Genomic DNA, 19,018 nt, shown 5'->3' with positions numbered 1-19,018 from the left:
CTTCTCTGTTTCTTTTCGACGCTGCTTTATGCATTATCCCCTGGGAAACAAATCCATTCAAGGCATTCTTCCGTCGGTTGTTATTTGTTTTCTTACTCATGTTTGCTTATTAGCTTTGCTAATTTAATAATACTTTTACGCCAGCTTCCTGCTCGAGAACGATGGTGGAAATGGCGCTGGTAGTATGTTTGTACCATTTCCACCATTTAAAATTTTTGTTTTGTTTTATACTTAAACAAACAATTCCTAGCAGAAAGAACGTCTGAATTCATATTTTCATTATATTAATCAACCAACTGCAGATTTTGCTTGAATAGCCACAAACAACTTCACATACATAGTTATGCAGCTGCATGTTACGCTTTTCTGGCGTGTTTGCGTTATGCTTTTCCGATTTAAATTTCGAAAGTTGCATAAATCATCCTGAACCCATCGAGACGCCCGAGTGTTGGATGGAAAAAGGAAAAATGATGGTACAGTGATGAACCATCCACCATACCATCGACAACGAAAGGGTACGTTCTCGTGTGTTCGGGCTTGGCTTCAAGTGGTTGTAAGTGATAGTCAAAAAATTCTCCCAAATTCGACAGTGCATCTGTATGGTACTGCTTAAATTGCAGTGCTAAATTCGAGTACACAAAATGCCGAACAACCTCCTTTGCAATTGTTGGAAACATTATCATGGACAATAATAAAAGCTAACTTTTGGAATATGCAGATTTAAGCGTCGGATGCTTTTTGAAAAACAGTTCATTAGCATGCAAGCTGGTCGTAATAACCAGACTGGAGAATGTGCTCGAATCTAGTCCTGCTGAACTTTCGTGCTATTATTTAATTCAAACCGGTAGTACAATTTTGAAAGGTTTTCCCTGACGAAAGTAAAACGAAAGCATTATAAAACAAATATTTTAGGTAGCACTTTCCATAGAACAAAACTCTTGTAATTTAATTTTTGCGTATTGCATAAGTTGAGGCGCTTTTGACTTATGTGAGTAATCTAAAACATTAAACATCAATCGGATAGTTGTAATAGAATCATTGGCACAATACAAACGTGCACAAAAAGAAAAGTTAATCATTAATTTCTATTAATTAAGGCTGCGGGAGGTTTCAAATTGAAGGTTTTCAAGTTCCCATGGGTGTGTAATTTTGTCGCTTTGCAATCGCTTTTTGAGAACCTGGGCAACGGAAAAAATCGAAAATTTGAAATTTTTTGACAGTTCAGCATCGATTTCAACAGTTTGAAATTCGTCGTGGCACGAGGCCTTTCGATCATGCTACGTTTTGAAAATGCAGCGTTTACATGTTGATGGAAACTAATGTGTTTGTGATCTCTGGAAATAATTTAAGTTTTTTTATTGCATTGCATTTACATCAATTATAGACAGGACAGTCACTTTTCCTCAATGTGGTTTAACGTGTCTCGTTATATTGAACAAAAAGATCTTAAAACGAGATTCGTTGTAAATCCTCTTATAGACATTAAAGAATCGTGTTGGTCCTCCTCGTATATCACTCCCAGACGCGTATATGCCAAAATCAATCACAGTGTCACCAAAACATTATTCTCAATGTTTCCTTTTCTAACTTCCGCTTGCCATTCATTTCCACGAACGCTCTCTCGTCAAAGCCAACCCAGTATCTAAACCCAACGGTGTAAGTTTAACCCCACATAGACAGAAAGACATTGAAGGGTTGGAGAGCGTCTCCTATAACGGGGTGATTGATTGTCCCATGGTAGGCCTGAAAATCGGAAATCCACATAAAGCTTGTGCACTGAGATCGGGGCGGTCAGTTGACTCTGTTCCGGTCGTTTTAAAATTAGCATAAGAATGACATCGGATCGACACTTCCGGGGTTAGTGAACTCCCATTACAGAGTCGTTCTAGTCACATTCGAAGTGAAGACATTACTTCCTGTTCTGTAAAGGCTAACAGGCCAAGACAGTTCGTACAAACAACAAAAGCTTAGCTACGCTACAAAAAGCACATACGCTAAATATGACACACGCCAACTACAACATGTCTTTCGAGTAAGGAATAGATTTATTCGATGCCCATTTTTTCACTTCAGTTTACATGGAACAACTCGCTACTCTTGTAGACAGGTTTTTAGGATCATCCTCCTCCAGCGTCTGTGCTAGTTGCGCTTAAAGGATTTACAGCTTGTACAGCTTGGATTTCTGCATCCGGTTAACGTCGCCGGGTTTTGCTGCTGTACTACCGGCATGGTGCAGTTAGCGTCTTCGAAAGGTTGTTGAAGCAGAAAGGGAAAAAAGAAGAATGAATCACCCGTCACGGAACTGATTGGAGAACAAAAAAAAAAAGGCGAGATGTACCCCCCAGGACCCAAGTGAAAAATGTTTAATTTTGCTTACCGAAGAAATACTGAGCTTCCGTCGTCGTCGGTCCTTCCGGATGTAGGGATGACTGCACGTGCACCGGGTACGAAGGAGTCGGCGCTTCTTGATAGGATTGCATCGGCTGTGCTTGGTGTTGGTGGTGTGGCTGCTGCTTGTACGGTTGATGTGCACCGGAAAAGCCAACAGCAGGACCAGCACTGCTGCCAGCCACAAAGTCCGTCACGGTCGTTGGTTGGTAGTTGGGCCGTTGTACCTGCTGCGGCGACATTGATGGGTGTTGTTGCACGGTTTGCAGATATCTCACCGGTGGTGGTGTTTGCTGTTGGGCCGAAGTCGAAAAGCCGGCCGGTGAGGCTTGTTGAGCTGTTTGGTGACCCATGACCGTACCGCCAACGTACATGGGAGTTTCAGCAGTTGCTACATTTACCAGCTGTCCCGGTTGTTGGGGCATGTAAGTTTGATGCGGTTGGTGGTGGTGGGGCATCGGTGTAGACGATGGTAGTACGATGCACCCTGGCTGTTGATGGTACTGTGGCGTAGAATACAACGGTTGCTGTTGCTGCTGGTACACTACTGACCCCGGCTGCATCTGCTGCTGGTGAATCATCGATGTCTGTTGGTGATGTTGATGTCCATGTTGCATCGATGGACGATTTCCTGGTATGGATATTAAAAACAGAATTCAACATAGGAACGACAAAAATCACCACTAACCCTGTCACAGAGTTTTGTCAATCAAATTAATTAAAACTTATCGGTTTACTTACCACCCTTTGATGGTGTATTTGTCGTTGTTGGCTTTTTGGAATTTTGGTTCATGATGAATAGCAACAATTTTGACGAGGTTTTGAGAGTAGTGGACTTTGCTGGACGAAACAATTAAAGCCTGTAATGGGTTTACAGAGTCTTTTCGAATGTGACAAGATTATGTTCAATGTACGACCGAACGGTAGGAGCTTTCGAATGGAAATGTTTCCACTTAGACCGTGCAAAGCCTACTACGTAAAACTCATTCGTTGGAAGGTACCAAAAAAGCCGATTTGTATCTAAAATACTTTTTTTTATTGCGGAACGAAATGTTGTTTGGAAAATGTTGTAAAAGCAAAAAAAATATTGGCCACGAGTGAAGGATAAAGCTTTTGAGCCAAGTTAGGCTTAAACAAAGGTAACCAATTAGACTGCGGAATATAGCGGAAGTACCCGTCCGCTAAATCGATCACGTGCCCTGGCCCGGAGAAGCCTCAATGCACTAATCACGGCGCTGGCGGCCGATGATCGCCGATTACATATCTCCATTGGACCTTAAAATCGTCCAGAAATGACACTCTGGACCCAGCATACATTGCATTTAGGGTCTCAAAAGCGCTTGATCCACCAATTCTGGCGCTAAACATTACTTATGCGCTTCGCAACATGAATTCGTACTCAAACGATATACGTCTATAAACTTAATCGAATTCATCCGCATCTGCAAGAGAAATCTTCCCTGTCCAGATCACTCCAGTTGACATGTAAAGTAGTGTGCCCTACTGATTGCATTCGGCTTCAACACGCTTTTGACGTGTTGTCGTAACTCGTCAATCACAGTCTAGCTGGGAAAACGGTAAGAGATTTCAGGATCCATCTTGACAACTTACTCAGCTTTAGTCCTCACATGAGAAATCTCATTAACCTTGGTAATCAAAAGCTAGCTCGATGAAGCTTAAAGTACGGTAGTATTTTTTAGAGCTCGTCAGCAGATTTGGCGAGCATATCGAGTGCCTAAATGATTTTCCATCAAACTCCTGTCATGCAGACTCAACGACGTACCGCCATTGCTATTGGGACACCAGCCACTACCAGCACGTGGTGTTTTTTTTATCGCCAACGAGATAGACTTAAATTATTTGCGTCGTTCAGGAGTGTAAAGCCAACCCGAAGTAATACAAAATTCTTGTTCTAGAACAACTAACCTTAGGGCAGTCAAATCTCCTTCAGCTACTTCAAAAGCTTGTAAGCTTCTGCCTGTCTATCTAAGTCTAAGCTCGTCTTACTGTTTCATTACAAAAAAAAAATTCCACTCATCCACGGTCCAGAAGCAATGTGGCAATTATTAAGACATTTATTCAGACTATTTATTTCCATGATCTACAGCGGCCGCTACACTCTCCAGCAATTACACTGTTATTGCTGGCACGGCCAAAAAACACCATCATTCATGACGATGCACATGTTCTCCCATCGCGCGCCGCTGTGTGATTTAACATGCAGTGTAGTACATACTCCATACGTATGTGTGTGTGTCTGTGTGGCAGGACATGTCTGGTTGGACCTCGTGCCCTCAAGGCCCGGAAAATGATAGAACCATGCACATGTTCGTCCATCAAAGCTGGAGAGCACACTCTTCTCTAACGCCATGCTGTTTTTATCTTCCTTTCGCCCCATTCTCCTTTAGCTCGATGGGGCCACGTACCATGCCAAGCAGGACACATCGCCCGGCGGAGTGGCCCGGAACATAGCCGAAGGGATTTACAAAATTTATGGTAACGTTAATCTGATTTCGGCGGTTGGCAACGATCAAGTGAGTAGTGGATCTAAAGGACGCACAATCGCAACCAGCACACGACGAGGGCAACAAGCGTGTCATCCAAAGACATCATCCTAAAATAATAAAACTAATTGCTCTTGCTATCTACGCTCTCCGGAGTGGTTGTGGTTGTGTATTTTCGCTTTCTTTCTTTTGCTGTGTCCCAATCGTATCTGTAAAATCGTGGCTCTTTTTCCCCACTTCCAGAATGGGTCCTACATTCGGAAGCTGCTGCCAGAACACTGCGCATCATCGATTGTCACGCTTGGCAACTGCCCAACGGCCAGCTTTTCGGTGCTGCTTGACCGGAAGGGAGATTGTCGGCTAGTTGTGGGCGATATGGAGGCCCACCAAGCTATCACTCCGGACTGGGTAAGTACTGGTCAGGGTCAGTCAGTATAAGAGACACACACTCGTTTCGATCGCTGCTTTTTCACATACTAACTTCGTACAAACTGAAACGAATTAATATCAACCGAAAAGGACACATTCATATCACACGTCTTGTTAAAGTTAAATCAATCAATCAAATCTAAAATAAAATCTGGTGTGCTCTCGGAATCGTCACTACCCACCAGATTAAGCGTCCATAAATCATTCAACAAGACAGACAACGAACAGGAGCAGCAGCAGAAAATCAATTTCGATAATCAATCAAAGTTATTAAAATGCAATGGCACAGGTATAGTTCCTGCTGGTGGAACAATAAAACCGACCGAACCGAAATTCACGAAACATTGCTCAATCGCTCATACGATCCGTAATTCCAAGGATGCACATCCTGATAATTATTTACACTTTGCTCTTATTTACGTTTGCTTAATGATGGTTAGCGTCTGTAGCGATGTATTTTTAACTGCACGCACATGCCACAGCTACGTGCGCTGCATTTGAATGGATTTTTTAACGAAACGGGAAAACCCCAACTACTCAGTTTAAATACAGTAGATATTAAAGTTACCGTTGGTCGATCGATGTTTGGTTTGATAAAATCGAATATAAAAAATCCGGTTAAATCAAAGCTTGCGTTTTCTAGCATCGTTCTCTAATCATATATTTTGTCTTATCGTTTTGATTTAATAACACCAGATCAAATCACACACGAACCTGATCCAACAATCGCCGATCACTGTAATTGATGCTAATATAAGTGAAGCAGCAATGATAACCGTCCTTGAGGAATGCATCCGCTATAACAGACCAGGTAAGTGTCCCTTTTTGCTCTCTTAATTAATAATATGCATGTTGTAAGTGAATTTGATATTTTTGCTATGTTATTTCCGCCGTACAGTTAAAAAATGACTAAAACTATGAAGATTTTTGCGTTCGAATTTTTAAACCTTATTTTACGGACCTGTGTGCGTTATATTTTCTGTAGAATGGCAAAGCGAGACCAAGAATCGATTTAAAGATTCATCCGATGAAAGGATCGTTTTCTCAAAATGTGTTTTGTTTTTAAAAAAACTTTGGAAATTGGTTCCACAATACCATTTATACGTTATGTACACTAGCGGGTCGTCTTAATCTGTTGTCCGCCACTAGAATTGGGATAGTCTGTGACGGAATCAAACATATTTAGAACTCGAAATTGTAAAAAAAATGTGAAAATTGTTTAAACGCATTTAGAAAATCGTCAAAATACCTCACAGCAAATCCAAAATCAAGTAGAAATCGTTTAAATTTATGAACTTGTGTATAAAAGCAAAATTGCTGTAGATAGTTCAGACTCTGATGAACAATCTACCGAATTATAGTGACCTGATAGAAGTATCAAAAGAAATAGTTTCAAAATCGGGTTTAAAAGTGGTCTTCAATTACTGTCCGTTACTGTTTATGGATTTGACGGCGTGTGTTACGACTTCACACAACCGTCCTACAGTTCAGTTCAGTACAGCGGCACAACTTGATCTCCTCACATCCATGTACATCCATCCATGAAGGACGTTCAAAAGGAATTTATCGGGACGGATCGTTCGGTGCCAATTTCATGACATGCCTCACTGTACCCTGGTGAGCTTAATTTGTTGGACGATGATAAGATCACTGTTCAGTACGTCATTGTAACGGCTCGTGAATTGTACTTCCCCACAAACGTGACCAAAAATCCTTCTGAGAATTTTTCTTTCGGACGCGGCTTATAGGTTTTCGTCCGTTTTTGAATTGAATTTCATTTCACATTCCAATCGCTTGGAAAAGAAAACCACCATCTAATGTACATTTATTTATCAAAGTTTTATTTCGAATACAACAATCATTACCCTGCTCTATTTGAACATAATCTTACGATGTGCTGTTGCGCTTAAAATCGAGCTGATTACCGTCACGGCGTGTGCATATAAAGATTAAATTAAAACATTTCATCGAAAAATGTTCATCTTTTGCTCCACGAACTGAGGATATGGAATGTTTTATCTTTTCTTGCTTGTTACTAAACTAAATACATTAAATTTAATAAAATGGACGGCAAAAAGAATGCATCGGTATATAATCTTGAGATTGTTAGCTCTTAGAACAAGCAAGGAACTTCCAAGCAAGGAAGTCCTTGCTTGGGCACGGTTCAGCTGAATACCTTTGCTGGAAAGCTGTCGAAAGGGTGGGAAATATTTTGCCCAACCAAATACTTTCTCGATACAATACGGCATTGGACCGTCATAATCAATTGTAAAGTAAATACTTTCTCGATTACGCTTAAAACTAAGAACCATTCTGTCTTTTTTTTTGTAAAACATAGAATGTAGTTAAAAAAGAAAGGTAAAATCATCCAAAGAAAGGCCTAAAAACTACAAATACAAAGATACAGATCTACGGACGGACGGATGTACCGATAGCTACGCCTATAAGCATTCATATTCGTACAGCATTGTACGGTTTACGATAAGTTGCACGTATAGTAGTTGCGATTTCAGTTATATTGTTAGACGATGCAAAAATTGTCGTATTTTTTGTTCCGCTATTACCTTGAGGCACTTGTTCCTCTTCGGAGCTATGCTTCGTGATTTCTGCGATAAAGACAGTTAATATAAGGCCACGGCGTGTTCGATGATGCTTTGAAGTATTCCAATTCGGTCGGGCACTAGTTGAGAACGGTGTGAGATTACTACATAAATCGAGTATAGTTGTGCAAAACATACAGAAGTACATCGATATGTGCACAATAGTACAGAACTACACCATGTACGAACGTTGATATGATTTTCTGGGGAAACTGCTTTTCCGGAGAGGTAGAATAACGATCAGATATGGATGGATGGATAGCATACGAGCGGCGGTGTCTGTCCTTGTGCTCCCGCTTAGATATAACCACCACTGTGTAGACTTCGGCTAGTATGGTGCGATGGATGGTATCCTGGTTCATGCATCTGCATCTGCATGACCAAATTCTTTGCCTCACGACGCATTTCATACGATTTGCGCGATTCTTTGTACAGAAGCAAAGCGGCAAGAGCCAGAATCATAAAGGATACCACGGCCAGCTCATACGACCACGAAAGCACATTGAACTTTGGGTACATTAGCCAATCACGGCGATACGCATTTCCTCCAAAGACGGCCACTGCTAAGAACATGAAGAAAGCTAAAAAAGATAACACAGAAAGCTCACGTTACTAGTACGATCTAAGTAGGGCTAGAACGGGTCTACGAAACTCACATGATGATGCTATCCCGGCGAACGAAATGCTGCTTAGCAACCATTCGTACCGCAGCACAAACTTCAGTGGCCATCTGACGATCTCGCATGCCATAATGATCAGCGAACCGAACGTAAACAGAAAGGAAACGGTGACGAACCCTTGCACTACCATTAACCATCCCGGCAGCAGGTACTCCCTGATGACGTAGTACTCCTGGAACAAGGGAACGCACATAATGGCATTATTAATTAGCGTGGAAGATGCAACACCCGTCACGCATCCGATCTTACCTCGCTGAAAATGTGATGGCAACCGTTGAATTGCTTCGGGAATTGGTAGTACGGATAGGTAAAGTCACGGAAGCAGTACTCCCACAGGCCCATGTTTTTGAAGCTGCTAAATGACTCCGGATACGACACGATCCAGTAGGGTGAGCAAAAGCTCATTAGCAGAAATACTGCCGCGACGTACGATAATACTGCTCCCAGTACCAACGCATCTGTTAGTGTGCAATATTGAACCGTTTTAATCATATTGCCCACACGATGGCATCGTTGTGCCAGCTGCATTTTCATTTGTTTACAGTAGACATTGGAATTGCATAGCACAGTAATGGGACCAACCCGAATTCCTATGGAACTCGATGTTGCAATCCACAAAACAACATACTTACTGGACGCTTTGGGATATTCGTTTTTTTCCACCGTCGAAGACATCGCGGCAGAAGGCACTAGATTGTTGAATAAACACGAATATGACCCAAAATGTGGAATAAATTAAATAAAACAGGCACTGGGTAACAGAAAACTACCGACAACACAACCAACTCCAAGCAATGAATGAATAGGCCCAATAGTGAGAAGCTCCTCCCTTTTCTGAGTGAGTAATTTTGCTCACCCGCTGTCAGTGTGAGAAGAAATGTTAAAACACAACCATTGACAGGGCAGCCAACCGGACCAACTGACTGCATTTTTCAGTTGAATTCAAATGAAACGTTAGTGCACAGGCGTGGTCTTTGAAAAATGCATTTTTGGAAATCAATGTCCTTTCAACACTTTTTGCTTACACGCAATTTTCGGATTTAATCCTGCTGTGAACACGGAAGTCGTTAAAATTTTCATATAAATCTAATTATTCCGTCTTGAATTTCTTTATTCTCAGTAAATGTTTGATTGTTACTTTAAAAATTCTCCTGCCTGCACCCCTGAACACATTACATATTTCTGCTTTTTTTTTTATTCTTTTCGCCGCGTCCGCTTGATTGTATAAAAACATGCATCCAGCAATGAGGCACATAGCTGCTATAAGACCCAGATATTCACACCGTTTCGTGTAATGATGATTCGTTGTAACAGTTAAAATTTGATAATCAATATTTGTGAATACACTGTGAATGGAATGTATGTGTGGAATGTCGAAATAACCGAAAAAGATGTGTTAAAATGCAGCACGTGTGCATATCTTCGTTAAGGCAGCATTTAAGCAGCGATTTCCCTAGCTGCAATGCTTGTGTTTGGAAATGCTGCAATTTATCAAATGCATTCAAATTACAAACGAAAACAGATAAATCTTTCTTACAATTAGCACACCTTTTTGGCTGGTAGAACAGTATTAATGTTTATCGATTAAAAAACATTCCCTCCATTTTTAGCTTTGTGTGATTCGAGCGTACAGCAAGTTGTTTAAAAGGATTCTTGTGTATAATACTAAAAGTTGGACGGATATGTTTGATGAAACATAAAGCTAACACATACACTACGAAAACATAGCTTTTTTTTCTAACAAAAAATATGTAGAAGACACTTGTACAGCACAGCGCGGCTTGGACGGTATCGCTGATTGAGATTGCCCTAGACAACAAACGCTAATCGTTCCCTTAACTAGTACACTTCTCCGTAAGGCTTCTGATCTGTTCTGTGCTAGCAGCTAAAGTCAAAACGAATCGTACCCCATTTGTTAACTGTTGTACTTTGCGCGATGATGAATTCGATTGATCGATGGGATGTTGGAATATGATTCGTTTTGCGTTGGCTTATATCTGCCTATGATAAGCCGGAAACAGTTTGTGCCGTAAAATAGGCTTTACAGTTGTGCGCTCGTTTGAGTTATGCTTTTGATTCACTGTCCATCTGGAACTGGGTTTGAGATTCCTTCAGCTGTCGTCGCTTTCGTGCCTGCACGTGTGCTTCAGTAAAGAACAGTGAGGATGAAACGGCACAAGCAACGACACCGATGCAGGCCAGTATGAACGACCAACCGAACCAATTGTTTGCATGTTCCGGCATCCACTTGTCCTTGTTCCCGAAGCAGGCAAACACAATCACACCGATGCTGCCACAGATCGATGCCGCCAGTGTAATGTAACTGATTGCCTATAAAAAAGACGAAAAAAAAGTTTCATAAGCGCATTAAAAGACAAACTACACAATTCGTGGACTTACCTTGATGAGTTTGACAAAGAACTTTTGATCTGGACCGGCGCACAGGAAGTACAGTAGCACCAGAACCATCGCCAGTATGACGCCTATGGCACAGAGCGTGTAAAAGAACTGGGTGGCAACCATGAAAGCTGAGATGAGAAAAGAAAAAAAAATACTTTACAAATGGTAGTACAAAAAGCGTAAATTGAGAAGCGCAAAACTTCTTGAAATAGCGTTGAATAATTTAATAATGATCAAAACTAGGTTAATGCTGCGGTAAATTTGTCGCCTAATGCCAGAGATGACTTTGCGTGTTTCACTAGCAATCCGAGGTTTGGTGGCATATAGTTAACGCCTCAATTCATTCATTCATAGGACTGCTTGCATCCCCTATTCTATCCAGTACGGAACGCCGCAGTACAACCTTCACGCAAACCGTGTTGTGGTTAAACATTACAATAGGGGTTTTCTTTTTCTAAATTCACCCGCTAAACAGGTTAAAAAGCGCTGCCATTGATGGCGATACTTCTTGGCAGCGTGAACACACACACGCTTCTAAGTTTCGTGACCGGAGTTGTTCAATTTCACATACGAACGCCTTCTGACTACAATGAAGAATAAACACACTTGTGGTCAATAGCGTAATGCAGCATTGAAACCAATATCCGAATGCAGGGTTCTCCAAACTTCGCAATCATAGTATCGGTCCTATATATATAAAAAAAAAATGTTTTAAAAAGAAGGCTTACAATGGCCAAGCATTTTATTGATCATTGTTTATGTACAAAAAAAACAGAGTTAATTAGAGATGCTTGTAGAACTTTGGGGCTACATATTATTGTAAAATTTTCGAGATATACTTGTGATTACACTGCATTATTGTCCTGATAAAAAGCATACAGCATATCCGATAGTTTATAGTTTGAAATATGCAGCTGTTCTTTTATACTGTCGTTTCCTTTTATATTCATTTTTATTCTTATCATAACTTGTGTATACCCAATGTGATTGTGTTCTTCAGATCTAAAGCTATTGATGATCATAAAGGGAGAAACCTATTTATTCGAAAAGACAACAAACACAATAACACTTTTTCTAATTTTTTTTTGTGAAAATGTTTTAAAATAATGTCCTTCAGAAATTGTTGGAACCTTTAACTTTGTTTTTACTTTTTTAACGAGAGTGAGATTCTTTATCGATTATTCTAAATTTGAGTTCCAATGATACACGAATCAACAGACTGTATATATCATTCCGAATTGCAAAGTAATACAAATCAGTTAAAATGGTTGAACACGAGAATTCAATATATCCTAAGCCTCTATAAAATGAAAAAAGATAAAGTTAAAAAAAGTTACAAATCATGGAAAACAATACTGTCTAAAATTATGTTCTAAAGCTAGCTTTTTCTCTGAAATAAATAAAAGGCAAACCTCCGTAAGAAATTAAAATTAGCTCTAAAATGCCTATAGACTGCGGTTTGGAGACCCCTGCCCTAATACGATAGGAGCACACACCGTACCTGTGCTATGACTCATATGGGTGCCCATCGATGACAACATTCTGTCCGCGTAACCACGCGAAACGACTTCTATTAATTAGTTCAATTAAAGCTTTTTACTCTCCAACCGTCTCCGTTCGAGGTCGATTGTTTCCTTGGCTTTTGTAACAATGTACAAAAGCCATCCCTTCAGTTTTACTTACGTGGGATGAGAAATCCGCGGATCTCATCGTATCCGGTCGTAAACGGGTCATACACCCAGCGGCAGCCAACGAAAAAGCGGCGCTGATAGTCATCGTTCACGTCTGGCAGCGACCGGAAGCAGTGTGTCCACAGGCCAAGCCGATCGAGCTTGGCACCGGTGATGCGATAGTCGCTTACCAACCAGCTCGGTGTGGCAAACGCGACCAGTATCGTGACCAGTGCGATCACAAACACTCCAACACCACAGTTGCCCGACAGAGACCGACGCTTCATGGTGGCTAAATCACTGTAAAACAATAATTTGCATTTATAGTTGCGGTGAATGCGGTGCATTTAAGGACATATTATAGATATTTCGAATGAAAAAAAGGACATGAAAGCAGTTGATGATTTTCAAAGAAGCCAAGCCAAGCGCGCTGTAGTCAATCTATCCGTACCAGCTTGCAGTCAACCGTGCTCCTCGTTTTCCTATTTTCTTACATTTCCAAAAGAATACCCCCTTACACGCTCGGCATGCATTTAAAGTGCTTCAATTGCAAGTGCGTGCAAAAATGTTTCTATCCTTACTTTAGGGGTGAACCGAACAATCGAACCGTTACCATATGAGAAGCAACCTGTTGCCTTGATCGACACGCTAAATAGAACTTCAAGACCCCTTTGGTGTTTCTCATCGGAGGGAACAGTAGACTGCACAGCACAAGTGAAAGTTTTCTACAGTTGTTCATTTATGCTTGTAGCAAGCCAGTCAAGCGATGATGATAGCGCTTTAACCTGCCCTAGGAGGAAGTCAGTAACACAGTAAGGGTTCTGTAGCGCCTTGCAGCACCAGGAGGGGCCAGAAAAGTTTGCCAACAGCAGAAGGGTATTCAATTAAGTGTAAAAAAGTATGCGAGACTGTATCAGAAATCGGGATCGGAATAGGGACAACGGTTAAGCGAAATAATTGCAGCAAGCAGAAATGCAGTGAATCCGAATACCCTCTCTTTTACGGTGGTTTTGGGGTATGATGTTAGGAATGGAACATTGCTTATTTGGTCAATTTATGGAATGCAGTGTAAAAAGGTATGTTTGAATTGGCACGTTAAAGCAAGCAAACTACAGATAGATTTGCATGGTGTTTACTACTACAATACAAGTTAAAATATCGTTATGCTATCGACATTCAGATCGCTATTTATCACGCTATTTATGTTTGATATTTAAGGGGTTAGTTTATCGTAAACTGTATATCTCAAGTCCGCAAGAAACTGCTTTTTTCCAAAGTTGCCGGGCAAAAAGCACTGAAGAAGATGGTATAACAGCGCTCTATTTGGAGAATCTAACATATCAAATGGAATGATCTGTTTTCAGATGAAGAATGTTTTCAAAACCGAAGATACTAGCGGGCCAAAGTTTTGTCCTCTAAACAATCTATTTTTTAAGCTGAACACTGGAGGAAACTTCCTATTCGACGACAATCTTTTACTCCTGCCGAAAATTTGCGCAATCTCTAAAGCACCGAGCATGGCACACATTTCTACCTTTTCTACGACTTCAAAACTCACTTCAAAGAAACATGATTGGTGGTAGCGATAAATACATTTTGTCACGAACCTGTAACCGGGCCACAAAAATGAGAAGGAAAAATGAATTCTAGTTTCTCAAAGTACCTCAAACGTCTAAAATGACGAGTATAAGTTACATGCTGGCCAGTGTTGAGTGTCGCCCAACTATTACTGCTACCGTACATGGCTAACCCCGCGTGTGCTGTATCGTCCCGGGAAAGGAAATTAGCTCTCCAGGGTAGAGGGCATCATTACGCTAAAAAGTAGTTAACTGCAGGCGTTTTAATGGCAGGAGTGTGTAGAGGTGCAAGCGTTTAAGAACGACAATTTAAACCCTTCACTAATAGAAGTGTTGTGTGTGAAAGCAAGCAGGATGGGGAATGTTTGGTTTTGTAGCATAGTGCCATGCATTGTTTTGTGTACGGGTTTTCAGTACTCTTGCAGTTACTCACAGCAGCCGGGTATTGAACGCAAAAGTTCCTCCGTTGGTGTCTTACACCTTTTTTTTTTTTGCTGCAAACCGGCACTCTGATTCGTTATGCTTAAACTCTTATGCGCACTGGGTGAGTGTATCGTAGTCTGATCTAAAGATCCTTGAAACCGACTGACTGTCTTTTGCTTACATTGGGCGGCACCTGCCAAAGAACGGGGAAGGAAATCGTCGGCAATAGGTTAGTAGTGGTTTCACGATGAAACATCGCATCAGTCGGCTGCGTCCTTGTGAGGAACCGCTCAAAATCTTGTCTGCCATTGTCTTCTAATCGCGATGCAATTATCTTGACAATGCATATGGTTTATATGTACATATGTGCGCGAGCGATCGTGTGACCCACTCACCATCGAGGATCATAAAGACGTAAAACTGCGTTTGTGGTTTGTCTGTGACAACAATATTGTTCGCGAAGGCGGTAGTGAAGAGTGACAATAGAGCTTAAGGTCAACCGCAAATGAAGTGGGGTTCCATGATTGATGGGGAGGGGGAGAGGGGGTTTACACTATTGTTTTATGAAAGGGTTTCAATATTTTGCACTGTACAAAGGCTGTACAGACACCGGTCTCATGATGGTGGTCAGATAAAAAATTCTGAAAGAAAGAATGAAGGAGATGCTTTGAATTTAAAAAAAAATCTATTTGAAGCGTATCTAAAAAAAACCTCGAAGAGACCGTATCCTAAATCCTGTTACAAAGAAGTCTCTTGGGCAGCTGAGAATTGAACAAACGAACGGGAAGAAAATGTAAAATTCGTAGCTTGTGCTACCTCTTTGTCCAAGGATAAAACTCATAGTACGAAAAATTAACCGATTGCAGTTCTTTGACTATTATGTGGCAACTTAGCTTAGTCATAGACTTAGACATAGACTAAATAGACATTCTGAAAGCCCCTGTTTTATGATGCACAATTGTGTAAAATAAGTACATTTGTGCTAATCAATACTTATGATCTGGATCATTATCCTGACAAAAGAGAAGAGAAGAAAGAGGATTCTTTTCCAAAACATGATCATTAGATAGCATGGGTGGTCTGAACTACGTCCGTGATACGGTCCGAACTTCTTTCCATAATAGCTCACTAGCTTTAGATGCTAGAAAAAAGCTCTCTTTAATACGTCTTTCTTTTTATTACATCTTTCCAGTTTTCTTCGAGCCCACGGACATGCGGATTGCTGAAAGACCGTTCGTTAGCGGCACCAATGCTAAAAAATCGACACTCGCAAAACGTGCCATTAAATTTATCTCGCCAAACATTCACGAGCTGTCCCAAATTGCTCAAGCCCTGCACTATCCCGGCCCGATACCGACCAAATCCATGAGCGAGTATGCCACCGTTACGGAGCTGCTGGAAGACGTGAAACCGTTGGGAATGTTCGTAAACCGTACCATCGATCACGTGCTCGTTACACTTGGCCATTACGGTGTGGCCGTGTTTCGACGTACCCCACCAACGGTTCCCTTCTTCATCGGTGCAACCCACCAGTACAAACGTGTTCCGGATGATGCCGAGCCGGAGGGACGGTTCTATCCTGGTCGAAAACTGGACCGAATTGTCAATGTTTCCGGTGCGGGAGATAGCTTCACGAGTGGATTCATTGTGGCCGCACTTGCCGGCTGTACGGAACCGGTGTGCGTGAATGTAGCACTCGAAGCGGCTGGCTGTGCTCTACAGGTACGTGGCGCAGTTGCGGATCAATACTTTAACCGGAAGGCACCCTGCTGGGTGAATGAGGAGGGCGCCCCATTTCAGTCGCTGTAGACTTGAGTTGGAGAGTGTTCGTTCGGTTTCTTCTGTTTTTTTTTTTTTTTTGGTGCACATAATAGGACACACATTTTTACCTCACAGACGGCAACTAAAATACGATAATAGTATTAAAGAAATGAAATTCCCCGTTACTGCTACTCGTTGCTTAGTAGCAGCAAAGTTGCTTTTGTGGGGGAACGAAAACCAACCACAGCACGCCATAACAATAGTGGAAAACTAACTCTCGGCTCAATGTTTATGCTAGAACGTTCTAGTAAGTTGTATTGTGTTTTCTTCTGATGTTATGCAATGCCCCTTAAAAGAAAAAAAACACAGTATAGAACGAATCACAACCCAACTGGGAAGATATTTTCACACATTGATACAGATCGTCGGATAGATTGGCGATCCAAGTAACCAGATAAACGGACAAGTAATACGTTGGGCTTTCCACGTTTTGGCTGCACTATGCACTCCATCACACAGAGAAAAGTACAATTTACTTAACACCTACCTAGTTAAAAGTTACCAGACATGCATATTTTACACAGAGAAATGTGAAAAGGTATATGTAAGGCTTTTTGTATAATAAAATATGTGTCTTGTTAAACACTTGTCCAGACAATGGTAATCATAAACCGGTAAACAAAACAACGCACAACACAAATGTTGTAACCAATTAGCTTAACTATTTTAAACGCTCTCTTCATAACAACGGTCCCGCTTCTAATGCTTCGTTTGAAACAACGGAATAGCTTTATGCGAAGCGGTCACCATGGAGATGTGACACATTTTCGGCACTTGCTCATTCGGGAGGATGAAAACCTAAGCTTTCACAGTAATACCACCACACTTGGAAGCCTTGTCCCACGGGGAAGCAACAAAAAAAAACCACCCCTATTTACTGTTTGTTTTAGGTTTGTGAACCCATCTTAAAGATCGATTTTTTGCTAATAGTCACACTGGTGACTTGAAGGAGACTGCCCCGGGACGATTGTTTTTTACACATTCCCACAGCCCCCGCGTATATTCGCGTTTGCATTTCCTGGATGAACGGGTGGTCAAACAACAACTTCTGTTTTTTCCGCTCCATCACCAAACTGTGGGCAAACAACACACAGTCGGAGCCGTTCATCACATTGGGAATTGGGGTTTTCCCACCAAACGTGCGCGAGCCCTCGTCCGAGCCGCCACACGACGATGAGTCTCGTTGGCCAAAAGGAAGATCATCCAGCCAAGCCAGCGAAGTATTTGCTTGTGGCAAATAAATCGCCCCATTTGGGGAAGGAAAGCACTCTTAAACTGTAACCACCGTTTTGGGTGCTACGATTGCCAACTGTTGCGCTTCCGTTGCTACGCACTAGGACACAGGGTGGCGCTTGCTTAATGATGATCGAAGAACATTTTTTCCAATCAAAGCAACCAATTAAAAGTACATTTGTACGAGGTGTAATCGAACGATGAATGTGTTGTGATAGGTATCAACCACCTGCAGCAGCTGCCTTTAGGATTGTTTATCCGCCACACATTTCTTAGGTTTTTTTTAGTTATAACACACAACACCATTCAGCATGAGCCCCTCCCTATTCCTGTGATGATCGGGTGCGTGATGTTTCGGTGCTTGGATTCACATCTTGACTTTTGCGATCCCACCGGATCGCACCGGATCCACACCAAGAGCACCGAGGCTCTGACTCTGAGCGATATCCACCCCCGGGAGTCTTGCATCACTGGATCACCATCATTGCCCCCGCGCCGTTGTAGTTCCGGAGAAGACAATTTGCGATCGCACTTGAGATGAGAACGGAAAAGGGTAGCTTGCTAATTGGCTCGAGGAATGAGTCACACTGGAACGGTGGACTAGCGATTTATGGTGACCAAAAACAGCACCCTCAACTGATTTAACCACACACAACACAGAGACTGTCACTATCTGCACAATATACCTTCGGAATGTACGTAAAATCGCAGAAAACAACGCTAAACATCACAAGTGCTGTTGGTTGTGTGGAAACCCTCTAACCCACTAAAAGAGCACCAAGAGTCCAGCGCCTACTATTTCCTGCTGCCCCTCAAGCACACACCACGTCTATGCGTATACCCGTTTCAATACGCGTGTCACCGTACCGCTTATGGGGTGTTGGTTAGTTCCGAATGCAAAACTACCCCCTGGCATCAATGGAGCCCGAGAGATGAAAACGCACTTTTATCGCACCGTGTTCGGTACCGCGAAATGCAGCAGCATAATAACCAAAGAACGCACGCCTTCGCACACTGTTTTTATCAACCACCGATGGTGGACACTTACACTGCTGTGGTGGTGGTCTTGGCACGCCCAGATAGAAGCTCCGAATTTTGTTGCATTACTTTGCCACAATGCGCGTGAGAATGAGAAGAGGTAGCGACCGTCGTCGTCGTCGTAGCAGCCCGTCGGATGCGTGAGTTAAAATATACGCGTCGTAGTGAGATAAAACTGGCTGGAGTAAGTAAAACCTGTCCGCGCCCGTATTTGCTGCAAGCCTCTGAATGTGTTTGTGTACGTCTCTACCACCG

The 19,018-nt window shown here is 41.9% G+C and overlaps 10 protein-coding genes across 10 annotated transcripts in view; 3 read left to right on the top strand and 7 right to left on the bottom strand.

Moving 5' to 3' along the window:
* Window positions 1-16,493, top strand: part of LOC126557228 (uncharacterized) — a 204,420-nt gene extending 187,927 nt beyond the window's left edge. The window contains exons 7-10 of the mRNA XM_050212933.1: window positions 4,797-4,922; window positions 5,136-5,300; window positions 6,018-6,132; window positions 15,864-16,493. Coding sequence (XP_050068890.1) covers window positions 4,797-4,922; window positions 5,136-5,300; window positions 6,018-6,132; window positions 15,864-16,480 — 1,023 coding nt within the window. The 3' untranslated portion in view covers window positions 16,481-16,493. The remainder of the gene's footprint in view (window positions 1-4,796; window positions 4,923-5,135; window positions 5,301-6,017; window positions 6,133-15,863) is intronic.
* Window positions 1-19,018, top strand: part of LOC126558602 (persulfide dioxygenase ETHE1, mitochondrial) — a 277,195-nt gene that overhangs the window by 129,566 nt on the left and 128,611 nt on the right. The window lies entirely within an intron of this gene.
* Window positions 1-19,018, bottom strand: part of LOC126559740 (probable cytochrome P450 28a5) — a 149,762-nt gene that overhangs the window by 29,738 nt on the left and 101,006 nt on the right. The gene's annotated exons all lie outside the window — the stretch shown is intronic.
* LOC126559190 (malignant T-cell-amplified sequence 1 homolog) overlaps window positions 1-19,018 on the top strand; it is a 237,956-nt gene that overhangs the window by 124,852 nt on the left and 94,086 nt on the right. The window lies entirely within an intron of this gene.
* LOC126559453 (60S ribosomal protein L30) overlaps window positions 1-19,018 on the bottom strand; it is a 32,193-nt gene that overhangs the window by 2,912 nt on the left and 10,263 nt on the right. The window lies entirely within an intron of this gene.
* The window catches only part of LOC126558952 (very-long-chain (3R)-3-hydroxyacyl-CoA dehydratase 2-like), a 45,578-nt gene that overhangs the window by 17,935 nt on the left and 8,625 nt on the right, over window positions 1-19,018 (bottom strand). The gene's annotated exons all lie outside the window — the stretch shown is intronic.
* Window positions 1-19,018, bottom strand: part of LOC126558983 (uncharacterized) — a 99,017-nt gene that overhangs the window by 78,058 nt on the left and 1,941 nt on the right. The window lies entirely within an intron of this gene.
* Window positions 2,140-3,181, bottom strand: LOC126558871 (activating signal cointegrator 1 complex subunit 2 homolog). Its single transcript, XM_050214950.1, has 3 exons — window positions 3,133-3,181; window positions 2,378-3,019; window positions 2,140-2,243 (listed from the first exon to the last, which is right to left on the bottom strand). The coding sequence occupies exons 1-3, from the start codon at window positions 3,179-3,181 to the stop codon at window positions 2,140-2,142; spliced, it is 795 nt and encodes a 264-aa protein (XP_050070907.1).
* LOC126558902 (uncharacterized) overlaps window positions 8,219-19,018 on the bottom strand; it is a 63,009-nt gene continuing 52,209 nt past the window's right edge. Inside the window, exons 2-5 of the mRNA XM_050214987.1 lie at window positions 9,234-9,291; window positions 8,851-9,059; window positions 8,578-8,773; window positions 8,219-8,502 (exon numbers count right to left, since the gene is read on the bottom strand). Of these exons, the coding sequence (XP_050070944.1) occupies window positions 8,219-8,502; window positions 8,578-8,773; window positions 8,851-9,059; window positions 9,234-9,276 (732 nt within the window). The 5' untranslated portion in view covers window positions 9,277-9,291. The remainder of the gene's footprint in view (window positions 8,503-8,577; window positions 8,774-8,850; window positions 9,060-9,233; window positions 9,292-19,018) is intronic.
* Window positions 10,627-18,903, bottom strand: LOC126558891 (uncharacterized). The gene is made up of 4 exons (XM_050214974.1): window positions 18,774-18,903; window positions 12,685-12,971; window positions 11,002-11,129; window positions 10,627-10,932 (listed from the first exon to the last, which is right to left on the bottom strand). Exons 1-4 carry the CDS (start codon window positions 18,827-18,829, stop codon window positions 10,666-10,668), a joined length of 738 nt encoding a protein of 245 aa, XP_050070931.1. The 5' UTR covers window positions 18,830-18,903; the 3' UTR covers window positions 10,627-10,665.

The sequence above is a fragment of the Anopheles maculipalpis genome, chromosome 2RL (assembly GCF_943734695.1).
Source record: "Anopheles maculipalpis chromosome 2RL, idAnoMacuDA_375_x, whole genome shotgun sequence".
Taxonomy (NCBI): Eukaryota; Metazoa; Arthropoda; class Insecta; order Diptera; family Culicidae; genus Anopheles; species Anopheles maculipalpis.
This window is presented reverse-complemented; position numbering and strand designations above follow the sequence as displayed.

Coding starts and splice junctions, on each gene's coding strand:
- LOC126558871 (XM_050214950.1), bottom strand. CDS start 3,181: ATGAACCAAAATTCCAAAAAGCCAACAACGACAAATACACCATCAAAG. Junction 3,020..3,132: donor GACAAATACACCATCAAAGG/GTGGTAAGTAAA, acceptor TATCCATACCAG/GAAATCGTCCATCGATGCAA. Junction 2,244..2,377: donor GGAAGCTCAGTATTTCTTCG/GTAAGCAAAATT, acceptor AACCTTTCGAAG/ACGCTAACTGCACCATGCCG.
- LOC126558891 (XM_050214974.1), bottom strand. CDS start 18,829: ATGCAACAAAATTCGGAGCTTCTATCTGGGCGTGCCAAGACCACCACC. Junction 12,972..18,773: donor AAGACCACCACCACAGCAGT/GTAAGTGTCCAC, acceptor ATTGTTTTACAG/TGATTTAGCCACCATGAAGC. Junction 10,933..11,001: donor TCTTTGTCAAACTCATCAAG/GTAAGTCCACGA, acceptor TCTTTTTTATAG/GCAATCAGTTACATTACACT.